The 26,408-nt window shown below is 38.7% G+C and overlaps 4 protein-coding genes across 7 annotated transcripts; all 4 read right to left on the bottom strand.

Moving 5' to 3' along the window:
* LOC104736616 (receptor-like protein 12) lies at positions 1,468–4,284 on the bottom strand. The gene has a single exon (XM_019235138.1). The coding sequence runs from the start codon at positions 4,061–4,063 to the stop codon at positions 1,640–1,642; it is 2,424 nt and encodes an 807-aa protein (XP_019090683.1). The 5' UTR covers positions 4,064–4,284; the 3' UTR covers positions 1,468–1,639.
* LOC104736615 (ent-kaurene oxidase, chloroplastic) lies at positions 4,374–6,872 on the bottom strand. 3 transcript variants are annotated; one of them, XM_010456627.2, is made up of 7 exons: positions 6,691–6,872; positions 6,354–6,514; positions 5,984–6,145; positions 5,743–5,883; positions 5,408–5,662; positions 4,984–5,346; positions 4,374–4,869 (listed from the first exon to the last, which is right to left on the bottom strand). In XM_010456627.2, exons 1-7 carry the CDS (start codon positions 6,815–6,817, stop codon positions 4,552–4,554), a joined length of 1,527 nt encoding a protein of 508 aa, XP_010454929.1. In that variant the 5' UTR covers positions 6,818–6,872; the 3' UTR covers positions 4,374–4,551. The 3 variants fall into 3 exon arrangements, with proteins under 3 accessions (XP_010454929.1, XP_010454931.1, XP_010454930.1); XM_010456629.2 differs by having other exon boundaries at positions 6,716–6,806; XM_010456628.2 differs by having other exon boundaries at positions 4,552–4,869; positions 4,984–5,340; positions 6,691–6,817.
* On the bottom strand, positions 8,007–9,368 carry LOC104736613 (auxin-responsive protein IAA28). Of its 2 annotated transcripts, XM_010456626.2 has the most exons (4): positions 9,153–9,366; positions 8,691–9,005; positions 8,477–8,541; positions 8,007–8,374 (listed from the first exon to the last, which is right to left on the bottom strand). In XM_010456626.2, the coding sequence occupies exons 1-4, from the start codon at positions 9,278–9,280 to the stop codon at positions 8,352–8,354; spliced, it is 531 nt and encodes a 176-aa protein (XP_010454928.1). In that variant the 5' UTR covers positions 9,281–9,366; the 3' UTR covers positions 8,007–8,351. The 2 variants fall into 2 exon arrangements, 1 of the variants encoding a protein (XP_010454928.1); XR_759605.2 differs by lacking the exon at positions 8,007–8,374 and having other exon boundaries at positions 8,626–9,005; positions 9,153–9,368.
* Positions 12,956–17,067, bottom strand: LOC104736612 (NADP-dependent malic enzyme 3). The gene is made up of 19 exons (XM_010456625.2): positions 16,664–17,067; positions 16,318–16,438; positions 16,163–16,237; positions 15,936–16,087; positions 15,740–15,845; positions 15,590–15,655; positions 15,401–15,496; positions 15,258–15,329; positions 15,073–15,156; positions 14,884–14,982; positions 14,752–14,799; positions 14,606–14,659; positions 14,426–14,524; positions 14,242–14,331; positions 14,078–14,155; positions 13,925–13,999; positions 13,750–13,840; positions 13,284–13,412; positions 12,956–13,180 (listed from the first exon to the last, which is right to left on the bottom strand). The coding sequence occupies exons 1-19, from the start codon at positions 16,804–16,806 to the stop codon at positions 13,092–13,094; spliced, it is 1,767 nt and encodes a 588-aa protein (XP_010454927.1). The 5' UTR covers positions 16,807–17,067; the 3' UTR covers positions 12,956–13,091.

Genomic DNA, 26,408 nt, shown 5'->3' with positions numbered 1-26,408 from the left:
ACAAAATTTTACCCCTATTTAGGTATGACCGCGGGTACAGTTATCACAATTACGGTTTATTAATCATTGGTTACAATTAGAAATTTTGTTTAACCTTAACCGTAACTATTAAATAAACTGTTAAACGGTTTTGGTTAAATATGGTTCCAGTTGAAGCGGTTACGATTATATATGGTTACAGTTATTTGATAATATGATACGGTTGATATTATTTGATAATATAAAATAATTGATATTATTTATTTATAATTAATATGTTCTTTTAGTGTACTCATATTTCTATATATCATATAACTAATATTAAATAAATAATTATTAATATATTTTATTATTAATTTTCAACGGTTACGGTTAACGAATTACGGTTTAACTATGCGGTTAACCAACAGTTTTGATATGGTTACGGTTAATTAACAGTTAAGGTTAATATAATTTAATCTTATATTTATGGTTAACAGTCACAGGTTTTAACCATTTTATATGTTATGGTCTGGTTACGATTTGGATACTACCCGGTTACGGTCTGAAATACGATCATGGTTTAATTTTGGTCATGCCTACCCCTATTACTCCTTTTTCACAAAAGTAAGATTGTTAACTTACACAAAAGGTTAGATTTTTATTTTGAGGAAAAAAACGAAAAAATAATTGCTTAAAGATTTTCTGGTCAATTATCTCTTAATTTAATAAGATTTGGTCATTTTAATAATTTTAGTAAAAAAATTAGCCTATTATTAAGTCTTCAAAGAAAAAAAACACAAATTACAAATCAATAAATTACTAGTTCTGATTTGATAAAGAGTATAAACTGAAAAACAAAAATAGTAAAATAGTAATATGAGCGATTTCACTAATAATATTGACTTTAAGTTTCTAAAATTGGAATTGAAATCGATACATTTTTTTTTGGTCAACTAAATTGATACATTAATTTACAGTTTTTATAAATTCAGACTATATTATTTATTAAATATAGCCTCGGCACATTAAGTCATCTTTATAGGGAGAACATGAGGGGTGTTCTTAGCCCAATAAAATGATAAATATATTAAACAGTGCTCTTAAAACACTTTTTTTGTTCTTGATGTAGAACTGATTTTGGCTCAGTTCTAAGCTGATGTGGCAAGCTGTGAATGGATACAATTTTTTGCAAACAATTTTTCACAAATTAAAAGAGGATTTGGTTGAGAATATATGGAATAAATTTGGACATTAAACTATGTATTAATTAAATAAAATGTTTGTGTGCTTTAATTAAGTAATATGTTTGTTGGTTTGTTTGTTTTTTTTATCTTTAATGTTTTTTTTGTTTCATAAAATTTTGGTATTGTATTTTGAATTTTAGTAAAAGTTTTATAAGTTTGCAATTTAAATGTTATTTTAAAAGGTTTTATAAATGTAATATGTTTAAGATTGTTATATTATTAAATTTTATGAGCTTAAACATGTTCTTCCAATAACAAACTTCTTAACAAAAGATCTAAACTAATGATCTTACATTATTTTCATAATATTTTTACTCTAAGAACACCAAAAAGTGTTCCCTCGATAAAGATGCCCTTATAGCTCTGACTCTAATGAGTTGTGGTGCTCTGTGCTTATGTGCTTGTTTCGGCCAGGGTTCATGAGCAGCTCTGGTTTATAGGAAACCAGTAATATATCCCATCGTCAATCCAAAGGCAATACCAGGTATGAGTCCAACTGCGGCTGCTGTCCAATTTATCACATCTTCTTCATCTTCTCCAAGCTCTGGCATTTCGTATTGTTGCGATGTTTTCTCGTGGATTTCTACACAAACTATTTTAAGTGAAAGGCCAACGAGTCCCGGGTTGTTCGCGAAAGATGAGCAAGGTTGTGTTTGAAACTGAGTGCCCCCTGGTACTAGACCTGCAAATTGGTTATGAGAGAAGTTCATGTACGCAAGGTATGAAAGGTTCCCTAGCTCTTGTGGAATTTCTCCTGAAAGCTTATTTTGAGAAACATCTAGTGATTCCAGCTCTCTCAGGTTTCCCATTGATGATGGGATGTGGCCAGTGAAACCATTGTTTGACAAGTTTAGCACATGAAGCTCTTTTAGTAGACCAATGGACCTTGGAATCTCTCCTTCAAATTTGTTGCCAGAAAAGTCAATTGCAGTAAAGATTGTTAGGATACGTACCATCTCCATTTCTATGCCTTTATTCATCACAACTATTGAATCACTGTAATAGTTTGTGCCCATGTACTGATCTCCAGTATTTCCAAGTGAGAACATTGCAGTCCAATTGACAAAAAAATTTAGTGGCAAAGTTGCATTGAAGTGATTACGGGATAGGTCGATGATTCGCAACTTAGAATATCCGGTTTGATGTATCGATCCATGAAATGCATTGGAGCGAAGGACAAGAATTTGTAGCTCTCGTAGAGAACCTAACCAAAAAGGAAATGTGTCACTGATTTTGTTGCCCTCCACATTGAGAACTTCAAGAGAAGATATGCGGACCAAAGATCTTGGAAGCTTTCCCACGAGTTGGTTATGACCAATGTCAAGCGATGTTACACTTGTAGATATATTCTCTGGAACACTTCCACTAAGATGATTTTTTCTAAGATTTAAAACTTTTAGAGTACTTAAATTTCCCATGCAACGAGGGATTGAACCATTGAATTTGTTGGTAGATAAATCGAGAACGATTAGAGAGCGCCACTCACATATAAAATATGGAATCTTTCCAGTGAAAGTGTTGTTGGAAAGATTCACGTACTCCAAATTTAGTAGCAACCATAACCGGTCAGGAACTTGACCTTTGATTTTGTCGGTGGAAATGTCTATTGAGCCGGAGAAGCCATTGTTCTGTAACTGAACCTTCAAGAGTGTCTCACAACCTCCGAGAGACTCCGGGATTTCTCCGGTGAGATTGTTCGAGAACACAATCACATCTTGAAGCTTACCTCCGTTACACAAATTCTCCGGTAACTTCCCGGTTAACTGATTCTCTGAAACTCTAAACCGCTCCAGCTTCTGATTTAACCCAATCTCCGCCGGTATTTCTCCGGTTAATTTGTTGCTAAAGATCAGCAAGTCCTTTAATTCCGGTAATTTTCCGATAACCGGTGGAATTTCCCCGGTTAACTCGTTGTTGTACAAGCTCAAAAGCTCTAATTTCTTTAGATTTCCGATTGATACCGGAATCGAACCGGTTAAATTATTAACAGAGAGATCAAGCATTACCATGTTAACCGCCGAGATAGATTTGGGGATCTCTCCGGTTAGATCATTAGCGTAGAGATAAAGATTAGTGAGATTCTTCAACCCGAATAAACCATCTGGGATCCGACCCGTTAAATTATTGACCGATAAGTCAACGTGAATAAGATCCGTCATGTTTTCGAAATCAACGGCTGAGATTTCTCCGATCAGGTTCATCTCCGATAACCACATGTACTTGAGTTTCTTCAGTTTCCCAAACTCCGTCGGAAGCTTCGCCGGAGTAAATTTATCGTTTAACGCTAATTGAAGTTCTTCGAGCTCGAACAAGTCTCCGATCTCCGGCGGGAACGTGCCGTCGTATTCGCTCTGGTACAGATTCAATACCTTGAGCTTCGAAAGTCGTCCGATGTTTTTTGGGATATCTCCGGCGAAGGAGTTAGCCGCGAGGTCGAGATACTTAAGTTCCGGTGAGAGACGGTTGATGTCGTCGGGGAGCGAGCCGTTGAAGTAGTTCTGAGAGAGATCGAGATATGTAAGCTTTGTGCAGTTGTAAAGAATCGTTGGAAACTCACCGGAGAAAAAATTAAACGACAAATTTAGGGATTTGAGATTCGGGAAATCGCAAATCGTCGTCGGAACTGTCCCGGTAAAGTTCTGGTTCTGGAAATTAATCTCGGTAACGTTTCCAGCGGTGCAAGTGATCTCCGGCCAGTTGCACGGTGAAGATGTGTCGTTCCATAGCCGGAGAGACGGTGGGTCGCGGAGAACGCGTTTCAGGTTTAGTAGCGTTGACCGGTCGTTGATTTGGCAAAAGACAGATACGGGTATTGAGGCGAGGAAGAAGAAAAGAATGAGTAAGGGTAAAAGAGTCATTCTAGAAAGTTTTGGTTGGTTGAGTTTTTGGCCGAGGGAAATTTCCGCAACCGAGTTTGACTGGTAAACGTATGAAAAGGTTACGAATTTGGAAACTTTTTTTGATAAAACAAGTTTGAAAACTTTTTATAGAGAGGTTTGTTTGCATTAGGTGAAGTCATCCACTAGATTTGAGCCGTTACTATCAAACCCATGACATCTCCAATCTATATAGTCTTTCTCTTTTCTAAGCCAATAGTATAATGTTGGACATTTGTGTAAAGCTGGCACTCAATTTTCTCTTCCTACTTATTCACTAACAACCAAGAGATGCCATACGACATGAGGGATAACATTATATGTTGTATACACCATTAACTGCATCAACATCCGAACTCAAACCAGTGACCAAAAAAAGAAAAGTCCAGCCCAAAAGGGTAGAACGATATATAGACAGATCATTCGACAGACAAAAGTAAACCTAATAAAAGAAAGAAGAGCATCGTTTCTTAAGAACGTCTTGGATTGATAATAGCCATCAGAGGATATAGCTTCTGAGAGGTCAAGCCATAAGTATCCACATTCTCTTCTTCGCCGTCTCTAAGCTTCCATTCAAATTCTTGAACTAATCTCCCAATGGCAATGCCTGCCATGAGAGATGCTTGAAGTGCACCAGCGCAAACCCTCTTCCCCGCTCCAAACGCCATTGTCTTGTGAAGATCCGACGATTCGTATTTTCCATTATCTAGAAACCTCTCCGGCAACCACTCCTCTGGTCTCTCCCAACGCTTCTTGTCCATGTTGCATCCATATATGTTTATTGCTATCTACACATCAAGATTCCAAAACTAGACTTTGTAAATGAACTTCAAATGTAATAGGTGTTACAAGACTTTTGCTGATCACCCCTAGTGAGGGATTTCGTGAAGATGAGAATTTACCTCACTTCCTGCAGGGACATGATATCCTCCGATTTGGGTATCCTCGTGGGCATAGCGAATGGGAACTAGAGGAGCTGGACTGTATTTCCTAAGTGTTTCATGGAAGACTCCATTGAGATAAGGAACTTGAGGCAATTGCTCTTCTTTGATAGTTTCTCCTCCGCAGACATTTTGGATTTCTTTACACAGAAGATCTTGGACACTTGGATGCTTTGCGAGCTCATAGATCGCCCATTCAGTTGTGACCAAAGTAGTGTCAGCTGTCTCAATAATTGTCTCCCAAACCAAGATTGCAATTTGCTCCATGGTTAGTGTTTTGGCTTCCGACATCAAGTAGTTGAGATAGCAATCATCATCCTGTTTCTGAGTAGGGATCAGATCAGAGGAGTGAGTAAATAAAGGAAGACAGTTGAACAAAACATACCGTTTCCGAATCATTCTGTTTCAGTCGATCTTGAATAAGAGCATTCATTACAGCGAGTCTACGTTTATGCATTTGCTGGATTCTTGTTTCGAAACTTTTATTCGGAATCCATTTTAAGTATGGGAAGAAGTCTCTCCAATCAACATCAATTGCACCCTCCATCATGTCATGCACTAAAATCTTGAAGATCTCGTCTCTAGACAAAGTCACACCGAGTTCCTTAACGTAAATGGACTCTACATCTTTCCCAAAGGCCTGTTGAAAAGACACAACATTCATATCTTCGTGTGACCGCACAAATAATAGTAAAGTGAGTTTTCTGAACAAATACTCACTTGCTTTAAGGCCACTCCGAAAAGCTCATGCTCAAATATAGCCCTGAAGTTTACAGGTTCTTGTGGATAGTCCCTCGTGTGGGCATGCAACTTGGAAGACACATTCTCAATGAGGGTATCTCTGTAGTGTCTTTTTCGTTTCTGCAAGAAAAAAAAAAATCAACACAACACAAACTTTGATTCAGTTTGCTACAAAAGTATATCAAGGAGAAGCAGCAGGATGAATGAACTGTTAATTCACCTGTGCATTAGCACCCAAAAGGCCATTCAAGATACACCGTTTCACCAATTTGTGGAAATCATCATAATCACTTGTAGCAACCATAGACTTGTCACAAGTGAGGACCGTCAACGCTTTTGACAACTTCCTTGTTGAAATGGATGAAAACCGAGTAACCATGGCCTGAAAACAAACCACAATAAAGAACACCCTATCATTCAACTCTTCCAGTGATCAGAGAGTGGATCAACTCAGATTTCAACATAAACAAATCGGTTCAGATTAGTATCATATAAACAATAACTAACGGACCTCTTGATCATTATAAGTAGTGTAAGGCTTATATCAGTAAACAGGTTCCAAACCTATCAATCAAACCTATAAAGCTAACCTCTTTGGCAGTCTCAGTTGAATTGAGAACTATAAGAGAGGAAGAACCCATCTTTATAGAGTAGATAGGACCATAAACCTCTGACCATCTAGTGAAAGTCTTGTGAGGCTTCTTCTCTTTTAGTTCCAGCAAGTTCCCAATAACCGGAAACCCTGGCACCACTGCATAGATAAAAAACAACAATAAAGTTCTTAAAGTTCCAATTTTTAAGTGATCCTTCCTTAATCACATAAATAAATAAAAAGTCTCAGACTTTAGTGATTCAAACAATCAGAGACCCAAACCCATGAATCACAAAACCCAGATAACTTAAAATCGGGGGGAAAAAATAACGAACCCGGAACAGAGGGGAGAGTAGAAACCTCAGACATGTTCTTTCTGGTGAAGGAGAGTAGTTTCTTGAAGAAGATGACGAAGATGAAGGAGGAGACAACAAAACCAAGGAGAATGGAGAAGAAGGCCATGGTGTGTTGTTGATGTTATTTAAGAGAAGACAATGATGAAGTAAAGCATTCATTTTGTATAGTGAAGAGAAAGGAAAGATTGGATTTTTCCTCTTTATTGGCATTTGCAAAGTTTTTTTTGTTTGGATTTTACCAAAATCTATCCGTTCTATGATCCTCCTCATGCTGCATCAGTTTTTATGTTATATTCTTATCACAAACAAATTTCTAAATTTTAAATGAGTGACATGATATGATTAAATTAATGTTATAGACTCATAAAGTACAAAAGGAGAAAATATCCATAATTTATAGGTATCATTTTCATTTAGCAAATATAATAGTAAAAGGAGGGTATTTTAATCAACAAAGTTTAATATAGATAATTCACCAAAAAAAAGGTTTAAAATATAGAACACAAAAATTGAACATTGATCTGATTGCATGGATGAGTCTTCACCTCAGTTGCTAAAAGACATCCCTCAACAGTTAAAGTAGCAACAACCAAAATCAAAACCAACTTCAAAAACCTATATATACATCTAAGAATATGACATATTTTTCCGAGTTTCTAGCAACATATGAACAAGTTCTCCAAGAGACTTCAATAAGCAAGTGTTTCATTATCTCGAACGTCATTAATGTACATATCTAATTCTTGTTCAAGAGATGTACTCCAAAATAGCATATAAGCATTTTTGCAAATACCCCAAAAACATTTCGCATCACTTTCCTCGATTACGGTATACTTCATTTTGTGCATTGTTTATATTCATTGGCATGTTTATATAAACGTCTTTACAAATAGTGTTTTTTCATAATTTGATGAAACGATACAAAATTTGTATTTAGATCATAGTTTTGGATTTATGCTAATTTGTACAACAGCATTTTACTATCAAATTAGTAATAACCAATTAATTGAGAGAAATACAATAAATTGAGTAATCACATTTATATGCGGGTAGTTATTTTCTTAATAAAAAATTACGAAATAACATTTATTAAAAATTAATTACTTACGAAAAAAAAAAGTAAATAACTCCCTTACTTACTACTTTACTAGTAAAAGATTTCTCTATTTGGTACAATAAATTTTAAATCTATTAAAATTAAATAACATGTCCATAGGAACGGACTCTAATCTAGTAATATTATAAAAATTTGGATTTATGTAGGAAAATATTAACTAGAAAAGTAAGAAGTGAAAAAGTTAACGCTGCGAAACCAACATCCATTTCAACAAATATCAAGCACTATAGTAAATTTACAGTGCCACTGCTTTATACACGCGATAAACATAATAACTTAGATTACTGGAACGAACAGCATATTTACAACAACAAACAACAACAAAAAAACGTAGCAATCAAAAACCTATAACATAAGTTGTTAAGATAAATTCTAAGTAAAAAAGAAAAGAAAAGAAACACAGTAAATCAAGCCAAACCCTTTTTTTTTTTTTTTTTGGGTTTAATAACCAAACCCTATTAGTTTCCACAAAAATTACATTTAAAAACAAATCATCAAAGTGATGATTTTGGCCAACCTCACTCTATTCCTTGCCATGTTTTCTAGCTGGGATAAAACAACAACACGAAATATACATATATTTTAGTTTTGCATATAAGTGAGATGTAAGAAAAGAATTTCGTAAGCAAAACTTTAAGGTAGTCTTACGAGAGAGCGAGGAGGCGTTGAAGGTCTTCAAAACATGCAACCTCTTCACGGTCGATACAAACATCCTAAGAAACAAAGTAAACTTTATGATTAATTTCTCCAAATGATTCATATTATCATCAGATAATTAAATATCCTAGGCTTATGACCTTTAAAAAAAAAGAATGACATGATGATGTTGAGATCAATAACCAAACTCTTTTTAAGAACTTACTCCCACGGAACATCTCCGACCAGAACTTTATCTCCTTCAGTGTCTTCGTAGACCAAAGTGTACTGTCTGTTTAGATCCCACGAATCTTTCTTAGAGAAGAGTTGGTCAACGGCATGTGAAAGCTGTTGGTAGTTGTTAAAAGCTGAGAGGTTGACTTTTCTTCCTATGGGAACTCCTTCCATGTTGATCTTTACGTACAACTCTTTCTCTTCATGATCACTCTCCCTCTTCTTCATTTCCTCTTTTAGCTGTGCCGCTAGGTTTCGCCGGGATGATCTCACCGGCGGCCATCCCACCACCGGTGCTGCGTCAACCCTGTTTTAGCCATTTCTAGTTATAACTTAGTAACCATGATTTATACAAATAATCATGGGAATACCGGACCTAAACCCAAATTATAAACAACAATGATTTAATTTGATTGTAAATACAAAAAAGATTGTAAGAACGGATTAAAAGAACCTGTTATTGGAAACAAATGATGTTTCTTTGGTCGAGCTTCTTTGCTTAGATCCATTGCTCTTGTTGTTGGAAGTGAATTGGTGGCAGGGAGGAGCCAGCCTTAGCTCCAATCTCTTCTCTTCTTCCATTTTTCTAAGTTTGTGTTGTCTTTTTGGGTGTTGGGGAGTATTTTTATATGGGTGGTTGTCAAAGGAACTACAATCCCAATCTTTATAAAAGTGGCCTCTCTCTTTATATTTTCTAATGAAAAGAGATTTTATTTTTGTATTAATAATCACCTAACAGATCCTACTTTGTAAGGATTATATTCTGAATGTCAAAATGCGTTAAATACGTGTATGATTCTATGAATCTGATTGATGGATACATTATTCCATGATTGTTCAAGAAATCTTATAAACAAATTTAGAGTTATAATTCACAAGAAACAAACATTTAAAAGAACAATATTTTTTAACCAACCATTCCTATGAAATTAACAATCCAGATTAGTTGCCCCAACTGGAAGAGTCAAAATAAGAATGATTTTATCAAATTTATTGCTTATATTAAACATTAATTTAATCAAAATCATAAAGTTTTTATTAGGTTATATTAGGCCTTCGCATAATGATAATCATTAACTGAATCATGAAATGTGAAATCATCTTTCGATCTTCTGATTTCCACTATAGTAGGCTTAGTATAAACTTTTGTGAATCTATAAAACTCATCGGAAATTACCGAAGAACCATACATCATATAGCTTTTTTTTTATAAAACTATACATCATCGAGCTAAAACTTCAAAAGAAAAACTATAAGTTGCTTCTCTTCTACATGACATGTGTGACATTAATAATGTCTTTAAGTTCGAAAGATCTCGTAACACATGCATTTTAGCAAATTTCATATCTTGACAATTTATATTAAAAAAATTTATATGTAAACATGTAACCGTGTGTGCATATCATGACTGATCATGAGACAAAGAAATATGTATAATGCATGGTTGTTTCATCAAGTCATCACCATCGAAACCATCATCATCATCATCCTCATCGACTCATCTCCATGGCCATATCTAAAGAGTTTTTTTTGTGTAAATAAAAAACTGGAGAGTGGAGGCCGACATAGAAAAGGAAACAAGAAAGAAGAAAGAGATTCCTAGGCATGCTTAAATGAGTGCCTACCAATAAAAGGAAGAAAGTAGTAGGTTTCCGTTTCTCCCTCGTTTACAAACCTTCTTCTGTTTATTTTTACATAATATATAAATTTTTAATATATATATATATATATATATATTTTAATATTTGCAATATATATATATATATATTGCAAATATTAATTGTATACTTAGAATTCCACTACTAAAAGTCCACTACCAACTTAGTTTTTGTTGCTGTAANTGGAAGAGTCAAAATAAGAATGATTTTATCAAATTTATTGCTTATATTAAACATTAATTTAATCAAAATCATAAAGTTTTTATTAGGTTATATTAGGCCTTCGCATAATGATAATCATTAACTGAATCATGAAATGTGAAATCATCTTTCGATCTTCTGATTTCCACTATAGTAGGCTTAGTATAAACTTTTGTGAATCTATAAAACTCATCGGAAATTACCGAAGAACCATACATCATATAGCTTTTTTTTTATAAAACTATACATCATCGAGCTAAAACTTCAAAAGAAAAACTATAAGTTGCTTCTCTTCTACATGACATGTGTGACATTAATAATGTCTTTAAGTTCGAAAGATCTCGTAACACATGCATTTTAGCAAATTTCATATCTTGACAATTTATATTAAAAAAATTTATATGTAAACATGTAACCGTGTGTGCATATCATGACTGATCATGAGACAAAGAAATATGTATAATGCATGGTTGTTTCATCAAGTCATCACCATCGAAACCATCATCATCATCATCCTCATCGACTCATCTCCATGGCCATATCTAAAGAGTTTTTTTTGTGTAAATAAAAAACTGGAGAGTGGAGGCCGACATAGAAAAGGAAACAAGAAAGAAGAAAGAGATTCCTAGGCATGCTTAAATGAGTGCCTACCAATAAAAGGAAGAAAGTAGTAGGTTTCCGTTTCTCCCTCGTTTACAAACCTTCTTCTGTTTATTTTTACATAATATATAAATTTTTAATATATATATATATATATATATATTTTAATATTTGCAATATATATATATATATATTGCAAATATTAATTGTATACTTAGAATTCCACTACTAAAAGTCCACTACCAACTTAGTTTTTGTTGCTGTAATTTGGCCTCCTTAGTCCATAATGTATTAATGTTTGTCCATTTTTTTCAAGTTACATAATTGATTGGTTTACGGAATTCGTCCACCCATGAAGATTAAAGTAATGATATTACCGATACGGTAATCAAGTTTAACTTTAGAAATATATCAAGATGGTTTAAGGATCTTTCAACTCAATCTAAGAAAAGTTAATAGCTGTGACACATATATAATCAAATAAGCTGTAATTTTAGCTGGTGAAATCACCTAACTAAAATGGGTTAATTAGGGGTATTCCAACTGTCATATGCTAGAGTACCAAGGTTTTGGAGGATGTGTTGTCATCGGCTTTTTACAAATTTTTTGTCTTTTGCTCTGTTTTTTCTTTTTACCAATCCTTTACATTTCCAGACTTTTGTATATAATTTTTTCCATTTGTTAATATATATAATTCACATGTCAACCAAAAAATATCAAGTGTAATTATTTTATAGTAAACATATCGGACATTCAAATGTTTTTAGGATACTTGAATGTTATAAAATTTAATACTAGATATGGATTAGGTATTTATTGAGTCAGCAATCCCATGAGGCACAACTTAATAACTTGCCAAATTAGTTAAACTGACTGTCCTCGTATTGTTATCTAATAGACAGCGGTAATATATTGCACTTGTAATTCATATACTCTTATTTAACACCCAAGGAGAAAACAAACATAAAAAACTACGTTATAAACTAGAAATAATGTGTTCTAAACTAAGAAGTTATGATGACCATTTTGATACCAATACTCAGTACACATTTAGGCATGCTTATCATTTTTTAAAGGAAATAATCACAAAAAGGTCAAGAACAATTATAGATGTTCAATGAATGTATTAACCATTCTAACCAAAAAAAAAAAAAACCAAAGCCATCATCATTAGCATAAATAATTTATGCTACTAATGGAGGGCCACCACTTGCAAATTTACTTTTTATCTTTCTCTTATACCATTATTTATTTATCTTTTCTTGACTTTTGAGATATGATGGATGGGATCATTGACTTTGCAATGATTATAATTTTAGGCCCAAAATCACTTCAAATATTCTCTTTAACACTCCTTTTGGCTTTATACTTTAATCTTTTAATATAGTAGATAATAATTGCTTTTTATAACAAACAAATGATGGTATTAGTAAAGCATCAAATGAATTTGTCATTGGTGACACAATACAAATAATATTGGTGACAAGAAAAATGTGGTATGAGTAACCATATTATTTGTGTGGTGCAAGTGCAACAGACAATGTAAAATACGATCTAAGTGTGATACAAAATTAGGAAAATTACAAAACTGCTACTTAGAGATCAAAATCATTATATACTACAAAAAAATAGAAGAAAACAAATCAGCACATAGCCTAAGCAATAAATTAAAAGGTCAATATCCATTTTCTCTAATCCCTTAATCTCAAAATCAGCTGTCTAGCGTCTAGCAAATTTTTAAACATTGCTCAAACCTAATGAGTAAGACAACTATGATGAGTCAAGCATTATTTTACTATTAATAAAGAAGTGTTATCTCATTAGTAAAAAGTTAATATAACAGTAAAAACAGTTTAGAAGTTGTCCTGTATAGAAAGCACCAAAACTGAAAAGCAAAAGGTCAAAAAGCTGAGGACAGTGTGCGTAAAGAATGTTTAACGGAAGTTTCTGTAGACAGGGCTGTACATGCAGCTCTCTGCCATCTTCAGGAGGTTCTTAGGACGAGGCAGGTTCGATGCCAGTCCTGCAACAAACGACAACAACTTGGCATCACATTTTTGATTCAAATATATATTTTGACATCATCAGTTCATCACATTAACAATATGAAGATTTGTGAAGCTAACCGAGTTCGTAGGTTTTGTCTCCCACACTGGCTGCAATGTTAGCAGATATCTTCCTGATGTTCGCAAAAGGCGGATAGATCAATCCGTTCGCAAAATTCTCTTCCGTCACTTGGGAGGCTAGTGCTTCTGCTGATAGAACATATAGGAAACACAGATTAGAAAAGATACACAAATTGGTCTATATCGTCGTAACGGTTACATTTGATATAAACTTTTCATATGAGGATCCGATTTATCGTGATTTCATGTGGTGGATTTTCAATTGGCTAATTAACGAAATAAATGAAAAATTATGAGTCAGAATGATCAAAAATATATCGTGTGGAACAAAAAAAAATATTTGGCATATATAGATTAGTTAGAAGACTATTAAAAAAACTAATGAAAAAAGAGTGATGCATTTTAGGTATTTATGCTAACATTAATGCATCAGTTTCATTATCTAAAGAGTGCCTTGAATACTTACAAGCTGCTAGAAGCATGTCATCACGGACACGAATAGCACCAGACATGATCAAACCAAGACCGAGACCCGGGAAGATGTAGCAGTTGTTTGCCTGTACAAGGAGTGTGGAAAGGACATGAGCTGTGAATTGTCCATAAACGTGTTACAAGTATATTCCCAATAAAAATAAACAAACCTGGCCAGGCGTGAATGTTTTGCCGTTATACTCAACAGGGTCAAATGGGCTTCCACTTGCAAATATTGCACGACCCTATAATCAAACACAAGCTTTCTTTTAGCCGCATTTCGATATTTCTAGGGTTATCAATGAGCTTTATTAGATAGTGACCTTGGTCCATTTGTAAGCTTCTTCCGCCGTGCACTCGGCTTGAGAAGTTGGGTTTGAGAGAGCAAGAATCAAAGGTTTCTGTAACCCACCACATAAAGATTAGCATCAGAAACAAGAACATAGCTAGATACCGAGAAACCAGATCAAAAGGAAGGTAATAAAACCTCGTTCAAAGTGGCCATTGCCTCCACTACTTCCTTTGTGAAAGTCTTACCCACACCAGAGGTTCCAATAAGCACAGTTGGCTTGATTGCCTGAATTAAGACATTAAACTTAAACAGTCTTAGAAATATTTCTCATCTACTCATGAACAGATCGATCTTAAGATGAGTTGTATTTTGAGAGTACATTAACAGCTTCCAAGAGCTCCTTAACGGGCTCATGTTCATGCGCCCATGGCTGCTTAAAATGCTGAAGAGATTCTTTCCGTGAGCTAACAATTAGTCCCTACAAGATAATCCAAAAAAAAAAAATGTTTCATAAAATGAACAAGAAAGCAATGACTAACAATAATGTAATCAACAATACCTTTGAGTCCACAAGCCATATATTCTTCCTGGTTTCATCAATTGGTGTACCAGTCTGCATAACAATAAAGTCACAGATTCATTATAAGAACGAGCAAAGGAATCAACTGACTATCAAAAAGGCGAAAACGCCCAAGACTATCTTACCTCTTTCGAAATTTTAAGAGCAATGAGCTCAGCGATTCCGGTTCCAGCCTTCAAAGAAGATAAAAAAAGCTTTAGCAATATAACAAATACTTGACAAAAAAAGCTTTTATGGTATATGTTATTAAGTCTCACCTCTCCAGCACCCAAGAACAAAAAGGTATGGTCAGCTAGGCTTTTACCAAGTACTTTCTGAGCTGCAATTAGGCCAGCAAGCACAACTGATGCAGTACCCTACAAATTTACACATCACAATTTATTTTGATAGTGATCACTTTCGAAAACTCACAAACGGTACTACTAATGTTGAACAAAACTTCTTACTTGGATATCATCGTTAAAAACAAGATGAGTAGAGCAGTACTTAGAGAGAAGTTCAAAAGCATGGTGGTTAGCAAAATCTTCAAACTGACAACCAAGAACACATGTTATGCTAATTATATCAACAAAATATTGAAGAATACAGATTTTCTTTTTTTTTTTTGCAAGAACCAAATCATATGACGTACCTGCACCAAAACTTTTTCTCCATAATTTTGTTTAACAGCACACATGAACTCATGCAAAAACTCTGAGTATTCCTGAATCACAAAAAGTAACCAGACTTCTCAGTCTCTGAAACACAAGAAATGTAAAAAGATAATTAGTAAACCTCTCCGTTTGCTCTCTTCTGTTTAAGGCCAATGTAAAACTCATCATCCAAAAGCTTCTCATTGTTTGTACCAACATCAATTGTGATTGGAAGGCACTACATGTATAACATTCATAGAAAAAAATCAATCATAATTAACAACTAAGAATTCTTTAAACATTTCAGTAGTGTTTTGGTTTCGGTGCTTACAGCCGATGGACGGATTCCTCCCAAAGCTGTGTAAAGTGAAAGCTTCCCAACAGGGATTCCCATTCCCTATAAAAAATCACCAACCATTCAAAATCAACAGAAGACAAAAGAGAAAATTAAGTTTTCTAGTGTTGAAAACTCTGTTTATACCTGGCAACCAAGATCACCAAGACCTAGAATGCGCTCACCATCAGTGACAACAATAACTTGAATTCCTCTCTGTGGCCAATTCTTCAAAACTTCAAGAATCCTCCCCCTTTTAGAATTACCAAAATTGTACTTAAAAATGCTTAATAAATGAATGGAAAATGATATATTGGTAGACAAGTATTTAAATCACAGTTACTTCTCTTTCAAGCTGATATAAAGACCTTGTGGCCTCCTATAAATGCTTCCATACTTTTGACAAGCCTCACCAACCGTCGGTGTGTACACAACCGGAAGCAATTCCTCCACATTATCAATCAACAGTTTATAAAACAATCTCTCATTCCTTTCCTAAAAGATTCAGAATCCACAATCAAGATTCACAACAGTCTAAAAAAACTAAACCAAAACAGAACAATGTATTACCTGAAGATCCATGAGAGCCATGTAACGCTGCAGAGGAACCGTGTACTGACGAAGATTATGCATCACCTTCTTCTCCTATAAAACCAAGAAAACTGAAATCAACATAACCTCAAACAAAAACAAAAATGAAGATTCTACTCAAACCTCAAATTCACCTGAACTTCTTGAGATAAAACCACAGGAGGAAGAAGACCAGTAATGTAATGAGCATCTCTCTCTTTCTCAGTAAAGGCAAGTCCTTTATTGTAACGAGGATCACGCATCAATGTATACCCACTGTTAGAAAAAAAAACAAAAATTACAAATTTCTAGTATCAACACACTAATTGAAAAAAAAAAACAAATGACATTTCTTGGTTTGCAAGTTTAAATTAAAAAAACCAATTCTATTTACACAGAAGAATCCAAAATCAAGAAACTATAAACCATTTTTTTCGCGAATCTTGAAATTATATTAAAAACCAAAAAAAAAAAACCTAAAAATATATTATGATCGCGCACCTTGCGACGGAGGTAACCCAAGGAGTGACGAGTTGATCCAATGTAGCACTATCTTCACCGTAAACATCTGAGATTCCACCACCGACGCCGGAACTGTTATCGGAGACATACTCGTCGGAGATCTGAGTTGAATTAGTACTCATTTTTTCACAAATTGGATCAGATAAGAGAGAGACAAGAGAAACGATTAAAAGAAGAAAGGGAGAAGCTTCAGAGGAGGAAAGTGATATTGTGTTGAAGAGATTAAAGTGGATCAGAGAAGAGGACAATGTGAATAATAATCGCCGAAGTATAGGCGGAGACAATGACTTCTTGTCTAAAACAATCTTCTTTTCTTTTTTTTTTTCTTTGTCAAAAGATGAGGAGGAAAACACGTCGACGAGAGTTTCGTACTTATTGTCTTTGAAAAAAATTGCAAAACAGATCCAACAACTTATATTAGTTTTAGATGTAGAACTACCTCATTAAAATTTGAGAAGTATTGTAAAGCTGTAAACCCCAAACTACCATATGTTACAATTAAACCCTTCTTCGTCACATTTTGTTTCTCTCTTTCATCTAATTTACCTACATTGAGCAAAAGATTAGGCCCGTGCAAAAGAACCGGGACGGAAGATTGGAATCAAAACCGAACCGAAAAATGGAATCGAAACAAACTTGGGAACTGGTAAAATATTTGAACGAGAACCCAGAACCAAATGGATATCCAAAATTCTCGAAATATAATTATATATCTATAATATTTTATATTTAGACTCGATATAATTACTTAATTACCAAAGTTACAATTATAAATCCGAAAATATTAATTATATTTATATCAAAATAGTCAAAATACTCAAACAACCAAAATATCACAAAATTCTTAGTTTTTTTGGTCAATTTTAATCAAATTTTATTCCAATGTAACCATCTTTAAAAACATTTCAAAATATTTTGGGTATTTGGAACCAAACTGAAAATATTCAGAACCGAACAAACTCAAACTAAAATTCTAAAATATCGAATGGATCCTAAATTTCTATACTCAAACCCCAGAATCGGACGACTCCAATCTGAAACCGAACCGAGTACCAGAACACTCAAACTAAAAGAAGCGTAGAGTAAAAGATCAATCTAGTCTAGTTTATATACAAGTTTTTTTGTTTTTTTGGACAAATGTTTAGGAAGAGAACATTTTTTTTGGGTCACATATAATTGTCATAAATCAGGTAAGACTGAAATATGTCACAACCCACAAGGCACAAGCATTTATCTCCAATATCGTCTTTTCAGATTTCATCGGTACCAAAAGATTTTATCCGAATTTACACGCCACACATAATCATCATGTTCTTTTAATAACAAATCTTAGAGCATCTCTGTAACACCCGCAAATCAAAACTGTGTCTTTTAGGGGAAGGTGTTGATCGACACCAAGGGGGTGTTGGTCGACACCATTAATTTCTGGTTTGACCAGTTCTATTTAATTATCGATTTGGACCGGTTTGTTTTAAGAAAACCTTTGAGCCAAGGTTTAAAAGGGGGAAAACGACCTAGGGTTGTGTTATGTTTTTGTCTCACGCCGCTTTGAGAGAAAACAAATAGAGAAAATTGTTCTTGAGGTTCTAGAGAGAGATTGTGAGAGTTTAAGGCTTTGTGGGTGAGATCTTGCTGTGGGAGTGAGGATTCAAGGCTAGGAACATGTGGGAATCTTGCTGGGAGTGTGGATTTGTTCAAAATCTTCCTGCATAGAGGTGAGTGCATGACCATGGCTAATCTAAGCCTTTGATTTCCTTGTTCTTGCTTGTTTGTTGTTGTTTTGTGTGTTTTCTTGCTGGGGATTGGTTGCTACAGGTTTCTAAGGATGTCTCCGGCTTGAGTTTTGAGTATTTGACGAGTTGGAGGAGTTTGGGAGCGAGATTCAACTCTCGACTTAGCAGCGGATCGCAGTTGCAGGTGGAGTGTCGATCGACATTGTGGGGTAGTGTCGGTCAACACCAATGCCAGTGTCTGTCGACACTCGGCTGGTGTCAGTCGACACCTCCCTTCCAGCGGATGATATTTTTGTTTTCCTGTTTTGTATGTTTTGTATGTTGTTTGTTTGGAACATTGGAATCACTGTTGCTTATGTGTATAGCCCCGTAGATGGGAGGATTGCCTCACTGAGTGTTTATCAAATACTCATGCATCTCAATTTGTGTTTGTGGTGCAGGTAAAGGCAAAGTATGATCGTGGAATCAAGGCAATGAAGAGGAGGATGTTCTAGAGACTCGATTTGGTTGTTGTGTGGCATTGTTAGGTTTATAGAGTTGGGTTTTTAGAACTTGCTAGGTTGTCGGTTTCTTGTTTCCTGTTGTTTGACATTGGAATGGTTATGTTTGGATATTGGTTATTCTATTATTGAGTATTATTGGATATTGGTATCTTTTATTCTGCTGTTGTTTGTGATTGTGGTTAGGTGGCTAGTGGGTATGGAACCACTACTTATAGTTTATTTTTTATTATTACTATTTTATTATTTTAAAAAAAAAAACGGGTCAGGTCGTTTCAGTTTGGTATCAGAGCCCTTACGGTTCTAGGTTTGGGTTCACTAGGTTTCTGTTGTTGATGTTGGGATTACATGTCTTGATTGATTATGTGAGTTAGTTAATTGTGTGTGGCATGGAGTCCTAGAACATCCTCTTCGAGCTTACAGTGTGATTCCACGGAGAGTTTATGTTTCTGTGTTATGATAATTGCGTGCTTAGCCTTCTATTCATGGTAGTGCAGATGGTTAGAGAGGATGCTGTTGCTGGTTGTGGACGTGGTCGTGGACGCGGACGTGGTTGTGGACGCGGACGTGTTCGTGGTAGGAGCAGAGTCCTAGCGGTTAGTGAGACTGCGGACCAGAATGTGACAGCAGAGGGTGTTGGCGAGTCACAGGGTGTCCAAGGGGATTCCATGAGTGTGGCCGGAGGGGGCGGTGTTTATGCTCCAGTAGCCAGTGATGTTAGGGCCCCAGGTTTGGGAGTCCCAGTGGGTGGAGTCCCGGGTGTCGACCTTGCGGGTTTGCTGGCACAGTTGATAGCGCAGTTGCCGCCAGTGGCACCGGCTCAGGCTCAGGTAGTGCCACCAGTGGTGGCGGAGGAGCGGCAATCAGTGGCTGCGGATGTGGGGGTCCATTCTCGTTTTATTAGCATGCTGACAAAGATGGGCCGTATTGGTACCGAGCAGTTTTCGGGAGGTACTGATCCTACCGTTTCGGATGCGTGGAGGACGAGTGTGGAATGGAACTTCCATACTCTGAGATGTCCTGAGCAGTTTTGGGTGGACATTGGGGTCCACCATTTGACTAGTAATGCTCAGTTGTGGTGGAGTTCTGTGGTAGCCAGGATAGTGCAGAGGGAGATGTCTTGGGCTGACTTCGTCTTGGAGTTCAATCGCGAGTATTTCCCTAGAGAGGCACTGGATTGGTTGGAGCTGCAGTTCCTTCAGCTAGGTCAGGGGACTCGGTCAGTGCGTGAGCTTGACCTGGAGTTCAGCCGACTTCTGAGGTTTGGGGGTCGTGATATGGAGTCTGAGGAGGCTCAGATCAGGAGGTTTTTGACGGCCCTACGTGATGATTTGAGGGTTCACTGTAGAGGGCGGAGTTATGCTACGCGTGTAGAGCTGGTTGAGACTGCAACAGGGATCGAGGAGGATATCCGGGCACAATCATTGGCGGCTAGCCCAACAGTCCAGCCTAGTAAGGCTCAACATCAGGGAGGTTCTAGCAAGGGCGACAAGCCTGCGCAAGGAACCAAGAGGAGATGGGAGGCTACACAGAGGCCGGGTGGTCCGAGTTGCTTCGGGTGTGGGGGCAAGGATTACAAGATTGCTAGCTGTCCCAAGAGGAGTGCTCCGACGGCAGCAGCTCGTGTATGCTATCATGGCAGGGAGTCAGGGCACATCAGGCCCTTGTGTCCCAAGTTGTAGCCGGTAGCAGTGGCAGTGTTGCAGCAGGTGCAGCCGAGAGGGCAGCAGGTGGCATAGATTCAGCAGGCGCCACAGGTCTACACGACTGTAGAGACTGGTGGAACCAGTGCCGGGGCGATCACACGTATAATTTCTGGTACTCTGTCTTTTTGAATTTTTAGTAAGTTCATATTTTATGTTGTCATGTGATAAAGTGTTAGGTTCTCAACACATGAGGTTTGTGTAGGGACCCTGTTGGTCGGAGGGTTTAAGTCCCATGTTATGTTTAATTCTGGAGCTACTCATAGCTTCATTAACCCAGAGTGTGCAGAGAGTGCAGATGTCATGGGAGATCCCGGAGAGCGTGCGGGATTTGTCAGAGTTGTTGGAGGCAAGTTTCTGAGAGTTATTGGTCGAGCGAGGGGTATTGATATTCAGGTCGCGGGAGAGTCTTGGCCTGCGGATTTCCTTATCAGCCCAGTGGTGATGTATGAAGTTATCTTGGGGATGGACTGGTTGCATCGGCATATGGTTCATCTGGATTNCAAGGATTACAAGATTGCTAGCTGTCCCAAGAGGAGTGCTCCGACGGCAGCAGCTCGTGTATGCTATCATGGCAGGGAGTCAGGGCACATCAGGCCCTTGTGTCCCAAGTTGTAGCCGGTAGCAGTGGCAGTGTTGCAGCAGGTGCAGCCGAGAGGGCAGCAGGTGGCATAGATTCAGCAGGCGCCACAGGTCTACACGACTGTAGAGACTGGTGGAACCAGTGCCGGGGCGATCACACGTATAATTTCTGGTACTCTGTCTTTTTGAATTTTTAGTAAGTTCATATTTTATGTTGTCATGTGATAAAGTGTTAGGTTCTCAACACATGAGGTTTGTGTAGGGACCCTGTTGGTCGGAGGGTTTAAGTCCCATGTTATGTTTAATTCTGGAGCTACTCATAGCTTCATTAACCCAGAGTGTGCAGAGAGTGCAGATGTCATGGGAGATCCCGGAGAGCGTGCGGGATTTGTCAGAGTTGTTGGAGGCAAGTTTCTGAGAGTTATTGGTCGAGCGAGGGGTATTGATATTCAGGTCGCGGGAGAGTCTTGGCCTGCGGATTTCCTTATCAGCCCAGTGGTGATGTATGAAGTTATCTTGGGGATGGACTGGTTGCATCGGCATATGGTTCATCTGGATTGTCATCGGGGTAGAGTGGAGTTTGAGCGCTCAGGAGGGAAGTTGGTTTTTCAGGGGATTAGACCGACTTCGGGGAGTCTCGTGATATCGGCCATTCAGGTTGGGAAGATGATCGAGAAGGGCCGTGATGCTTATCTGGTTACCATATCTATGCCAGAGTCAGTGGTGAAGTCTGCGGTTAGCGGTATTCAGGTTGTGGAGGAGTTTGAGGATGTGTTCTAGTCATTGCATGGATTACCACCATCTCGGTCTGATCCTTTTACGATTGAACTGGAACTAGGGACGACACCGTTATCCAAGGCTCCTTACATGATGGCTCCAGCAGAGATGGCATAGCTGAATAAGCAGCTAGAGGATTTTTTGAGCAAGGGATTCATCCGTCCCAGTGAATCACCGTGGGGAGCGCCGGTGTTATTCGTTAAGAAGAAGGATGGGAGTTTCCGCTTGTATATTGATTACAGGGGTCTCAACCGGGTCACTGGGAAGAACAAGTACCCTCTTCCGAGGATCGATGAGTTGTTGGATCAGTTGAGAGGATCTACTTGGTTCTCCAAGATAGATCTGGCGTCGGGTTATCATCAAATCCCGATAGATGAGGCAGATGTGAGGAAGACTACCTTCAGGACGAGGTATGAGCATTATGAGTTTGTGGTGATGTCGTTTGGGTTGACTAACGTGCCAGTAGCGTTTATGAGATTGATGAACAACATGTTTCAGGAGTTTCTGGACGTGTCTGTCATCATTTTCATCGACGACATCCTGGTTTATTTTAAGAGTCTTGAAGATCATGTAGTGCATTTGAGGGCAGTTCTGGAGAAGCTGTGGGAGCATAATTTGTTTGCTAAGCTGAGCAAGTGTAGTTTCTAGCAGCGTGAGATGGGTTTTCTGGGTCATATTGTGTCTGCAGATGGGGTTTGTATAGATCCGGAGAAGATTCAGGCTATCAGGGATTGGCATAGACCGCAGAATGCCACGGAGATCAGGAGTTTTCTAGGGTTGGCAGGTTACTATAGGAGGTTTGTGTAGGGGTTTGCGAGCAGAGCACGTCATATGACTAAGTTAACAGGGAAGGATGTTCTTTTTGTCTGGTTACAGGAGTGTGAGGAAGGCTTTGCAAGCCTGAAGGAGATGTTGACTACCGCTCCAGTGTTGGCGTTGCCTGAGCAGGGAGAACACTATGTGGTGTATACAGATGCATCCAGAGTTGGTTTGGGGTGTGTGTTGATGCAGCATGGGAAGGTGATTGCCTATGCTTCGCGGCAGTTGCGGAAGCATGAGGACAACTATCCTACTCATTATTTGGAGATGGGTGTTGTAGTTTTTGCTCTAAAGATTTGGAGATCTTATCTTTATGGTGCAAAGGTACATGTGTTTACAAATCATAAGAGCCTGAAGTTTATATTCACTCAGCCCGAGCTGAATTTGAGGCAAATGCGGTGGATGGAGCTGGTGGCGGATTATGATTTGGAGATAGCCTATCACCCTGGTAACGCTAACTTGGTTGCAGATGCCTTGAGTCGGAAGTGGACGGTTTCGGCTATTTCTCAAGAGCCGTTGGGTTTGGTTGCAGCTGATAGAGCATATCTGTTGAGCAGAGTGTTGTTGGCTCAGGAGAAGGATGTGGGGCTGGTGAATGCCTCAAAGAATGTGGATTCAGAGTATTTGGTTTCGGCTAATGGTACTATTGTGGTGCATGGGTGGATTTGTGTGCCTCACGATGATGAGTTCAGGCAGGAGATCTTGAGAGAGGCTCATGCGAGCATGTTCTCTATTCATCCAGGAGCGACTAAGATGTACCATGATCTCAAGAGGTACTATCACTGAGTCGGGATGAAAAAGGACGTGGCTAGTTGGGTTGAGAGGTGTGATGTGTGTCAGCTAGTGAAGGCTGAGCATCAGGTACCAGGTGGTTTGCTGAAGAATCTTCCCATTCCAGAGTGGAAGTGGGATATGATTACTATGGACTTCGTGGTTGGTTTGCCAGTGTCCAGGACGTTTGATGCTATTTGGGTCATTGTGGACCGGTTGACTAAGTCGACACATTTTCTGGCCATTAAGAAGACTGATGGAGCAGCGGTCTTGGCTAAGAAGTATATGAAGGAGATAGTCAGGTTGCATGGGATGCCAGCGAGCATTGTGTCTGATAGGGATTCCAAGTTCACTTCAGTGTTCTGGAGGGAATTTCAGGCAGAGATGGGCACTAAGGAGCATATGAGTACAACTTATCATCCCCAGACAGATGGACAGTCAGAGAGGACAATCCAGACGTTGGAGGATTTGCTGAGGATGTGTGTGTTGGATTAGGGTGGCCATTGGGCAGATCATTTGAGCTTGGTAGATTTTGCTTATAACAACAGTTACTAGGCGAGTATTGGCATGGCTCCTTATGAGGCTTTGTATGGAAGGTCGTGTCGTACACCGTTATGCTGGACTCAAGTGGGGGAGAGGAGCATGTACGAGGCAGATTTTGTTCAGGAGACCTCGGAGAAGATTCGAGTTCTCAAGCTGAACATGAAGGAAGCTCAGGATCGGCAGAGAAGTTATGCCGATAGGAGGAGGAGATGGTCATATTGCGGGGTCCGAACAGGTCATTGACTGAGACTAAGTTGAGCCCGAGGTATATGGGTCTGTTCAGAGTGATTGAGCGAGTTGGACCAGTGGCATATAGACTGGAGTTACTTGAAGTTATGCGAGCATTCCATAAGGTTTTCCATGTGTCTATGTTGCGGAAGTGTCTCCGTGAAGATGATCAGTTGTTGGCTAAGATTCCTGAGGATCTTCAGCCTAACATGACTTTGGAGGCGAAACCAGTGAGGGTTCTCGGGAGGAGGATCAAGGAACTTCGGAACAAGAAGATTCCTTTGTTGAGAGTCCTTTGGGAATGTGATGGTGTTGAGGAGCAGACTTGGGAGCCTGAGGCGAAGATGAGGGCAAGGTTTAAGAAGTGGTATGAGAAGCAAGCCGCGACTTGAGCTTGTCTAGCCTGGTCCCATCTGTAATTCGTGGCTAGAGCGGGAATGGAGTATTCCAGCCCATCTCTCTTGTTTATTGGGTCGCTTAGGGGTGGTTGGTTGTGCGACTAAGTAACAAGATGAGGTGGTGCTCGGGGTACAAAGTTTCCGTGAGGCAGGGCTTTTGGAGGAAAGTTTCCTGAAATAGAAGTTCCAAAAGTGGAAAGTCTAAAAATGGAAATATTTATGTGAGTTATAATTTGTCCATTTTTAGTGGCGGGAGCCTTGGAGGGGCTTGTGTGGCCTTAGTGGCGGACTTTTGAGTCATTGCGCCCGTGTGTGGCGGTCTTTTGAGACATTGGGTGGCCTTTGTGGCTGGCTGTTTAGTCGTGTGTGGCCCTTGTGGCGGGCTGTTTAGCCAATTGTGTGGCCTTTGTGGCGGGCTGTTTAGCCAGAGTGCTTGTTTAGGCGGTCCTTCGGGACAGATGGTCTTTGTGATGGTCCTTCGGGACAGATGGTCTTTGTGACGGTCCTTCGGGACAAATGGTCTTTGTGACGGTCCTTCGAGACGAGTGGCCTTTGTGGCGGTCCTGTTTAGGACATTTGTTTGGCCTTTGTGGTGGCCCGTGGGGCAGTGAGATGATCCTTGTGTTATCATGAGGTATTCCAGTGAGAGGATATGTGGTTGGTAGGACATTTTGTTGTCTTACGCGAGCCACGGGAAGGAAACCTGGATAGGGATTGGACTCAGACTTGTTCAAAATTGTTTGCTTGCGACTCTTGGGGGACTTAGGTTCTCCTAGTACCGTCATAATCTAAGAATTTGTGGCTTGAGAGCATGATTGGTATATCGACTTCGGATGACGATCCGGGGGCGCGTTGTAGGGTGGCAACCCGAGAGACGAGTATTAGATTTCCTTATATATTATAGCATGCGGGCTTAGGCCCGATGAGGAGCCAATATTATGGCATGCAGGCTTCGGTCTGATGAGGAGCCAATAAAAATCAAGGTTTAGGCCGATGAGAAAAGGAAAGTCCAAAAGTCGAGAGCAAATAATGCCTGGAGTGTGAGTCTATTGCCTAGAGGTGACCTTTCGTAGATTGTTCGGAGGAGTGTGGGCCGTGGTGACCGTAGCACGGGAGTCCTTCGCTGATGGTTGTTCGAGATTCGAGGACGAATCTATGTTGGTGGTGGAGAATTGTAACACCCGCAACCCAAAATTGTGCGTTTTGGGGGAGGGTGTCGACCGACACCCCCTTGGTGACGATCGACACCCTCCCCCAAAACGCACAATTTTGGGTTGCGGGTGTTACAATTCTCGAACAACCATCAGCGAAGGACACCACTTGGTGTCGGTCGACACCAGCAAATCAGGTATCGATCGACACTGTGGGGTAGTGTCGTTCGACACCAATGCCAATGTCGGTCGACACTCGGTTGGTGTCGGTCGACACTCGGCTGGTGTCGGTCGACACTCGGCTGGTGTCGGTCGACACTCGGCTGGTGTCGGTCGACACTCCCTTCCAGCGAGATGATGTTTGTTTTCCTGGTTTGTATGTTTTGTATGTTATTTGTTTGGAACATTGGAATCACTGTTGCTTGTGTGTATAGCCCAGTAGATTGGAGGACTGTCTCACTGAGTGTTTATCAAATACTCATGCATCTCAATTTGTGTTTGTGGTGCAGGTAAAGGCAA

Source organism: Camelina sativa, chromosome 13 (genome assembly GCF_000633955.1).
Source record: "Camelina sativa cultivar DH55 chromosome 13, Cs, whole genome shotgun sequence".
Lineage (NCBI taxonomy): Eukaryota > Viridiplantae > Streptophyta > Magnoliopsida > Brassicales > Brassicaceae > Camelina > Camelina sativa.
Note: the sequence above shows the minus strand (reverse complement) of the source record. Positions and strands in the feature narration are given on the sequence as shown.

Excerpts from the sequence above, each read along its gene's own strand:
- LOC104736616 (XM_019235138.1), bottom strand. The coding sequence starts at position 4,063 with ATGACTCTTTTACCCTTACTCATTCTTTTCTTCTTCCTCGCCTCAATA.
- LOC104736615 (XM_010456627.2), bottom strand. The coding sequence starts at position 6,817 with ATGGCCTTCTTCTCCATTCTCCTTGGTTTTGTTGTCTCCTCCTTCATC. Across the intron at positions 5,884-5,983 it reads TTTTGGGTGCTAATGCACAG|AAACGAAAAAGACACTACAG; the intron begins GTGAATTAACAG and ends TTTTTCTTGCAG. Across the intron at positions 5,663-5,742 it reads TCGGAGTGGCCTTAAAGCAA|GCCTTTGGGAAAGATGTAGA; the intron begins GTGAGTATTTGT and ends TCTTTTCAACAG.
- LOC104736613 (XM_010456626.2), bottom strand. The coding sequence starts at position 9,280 with ATGGAAGAAGAGAAGAGATTGGAGCTAAGGCTGGCTCCTCCCTGCCAC. Across the intron at positions 9,006-9,152 it reads TCATTTGTTTCCAATAACAG|GGTTGACGCAGCACCGGTGG; the intron begins GTTCTTTTAATC and ends TGGCTAAAACAG. Across the intron at positions 8,375-8,476 it reads CAACGCCTCCTCGCTCTCTC|CTAGAAAACATGGCAAGGAA; the intron begins GTAAGACTACCT and ends GTTTTATCCCAG.
- LOC104736612 (XM_010456625.2), bottom strand. The coding sequence starts at position 16,806 with ATGAGTACTAATTCAACTCAGATCTCCGACGAGTATGTCTCCGATAAC. Across the intron at positions 14,525-14,605 it reads TATGGCTTGTGGACTCAAAG|GGACTAATTGTTAGCTCACG; the intron begins GTATTGTTGATT and ends ATTATCTTGTAG. Across the intron at positions 13,181-13,283 it reads AGACAAAACCTACGAACTCG|GACTGGCATCGAACCTGCCT; the intron begins GTTAGCTTCACA and ends CGTTTGTTGCAG.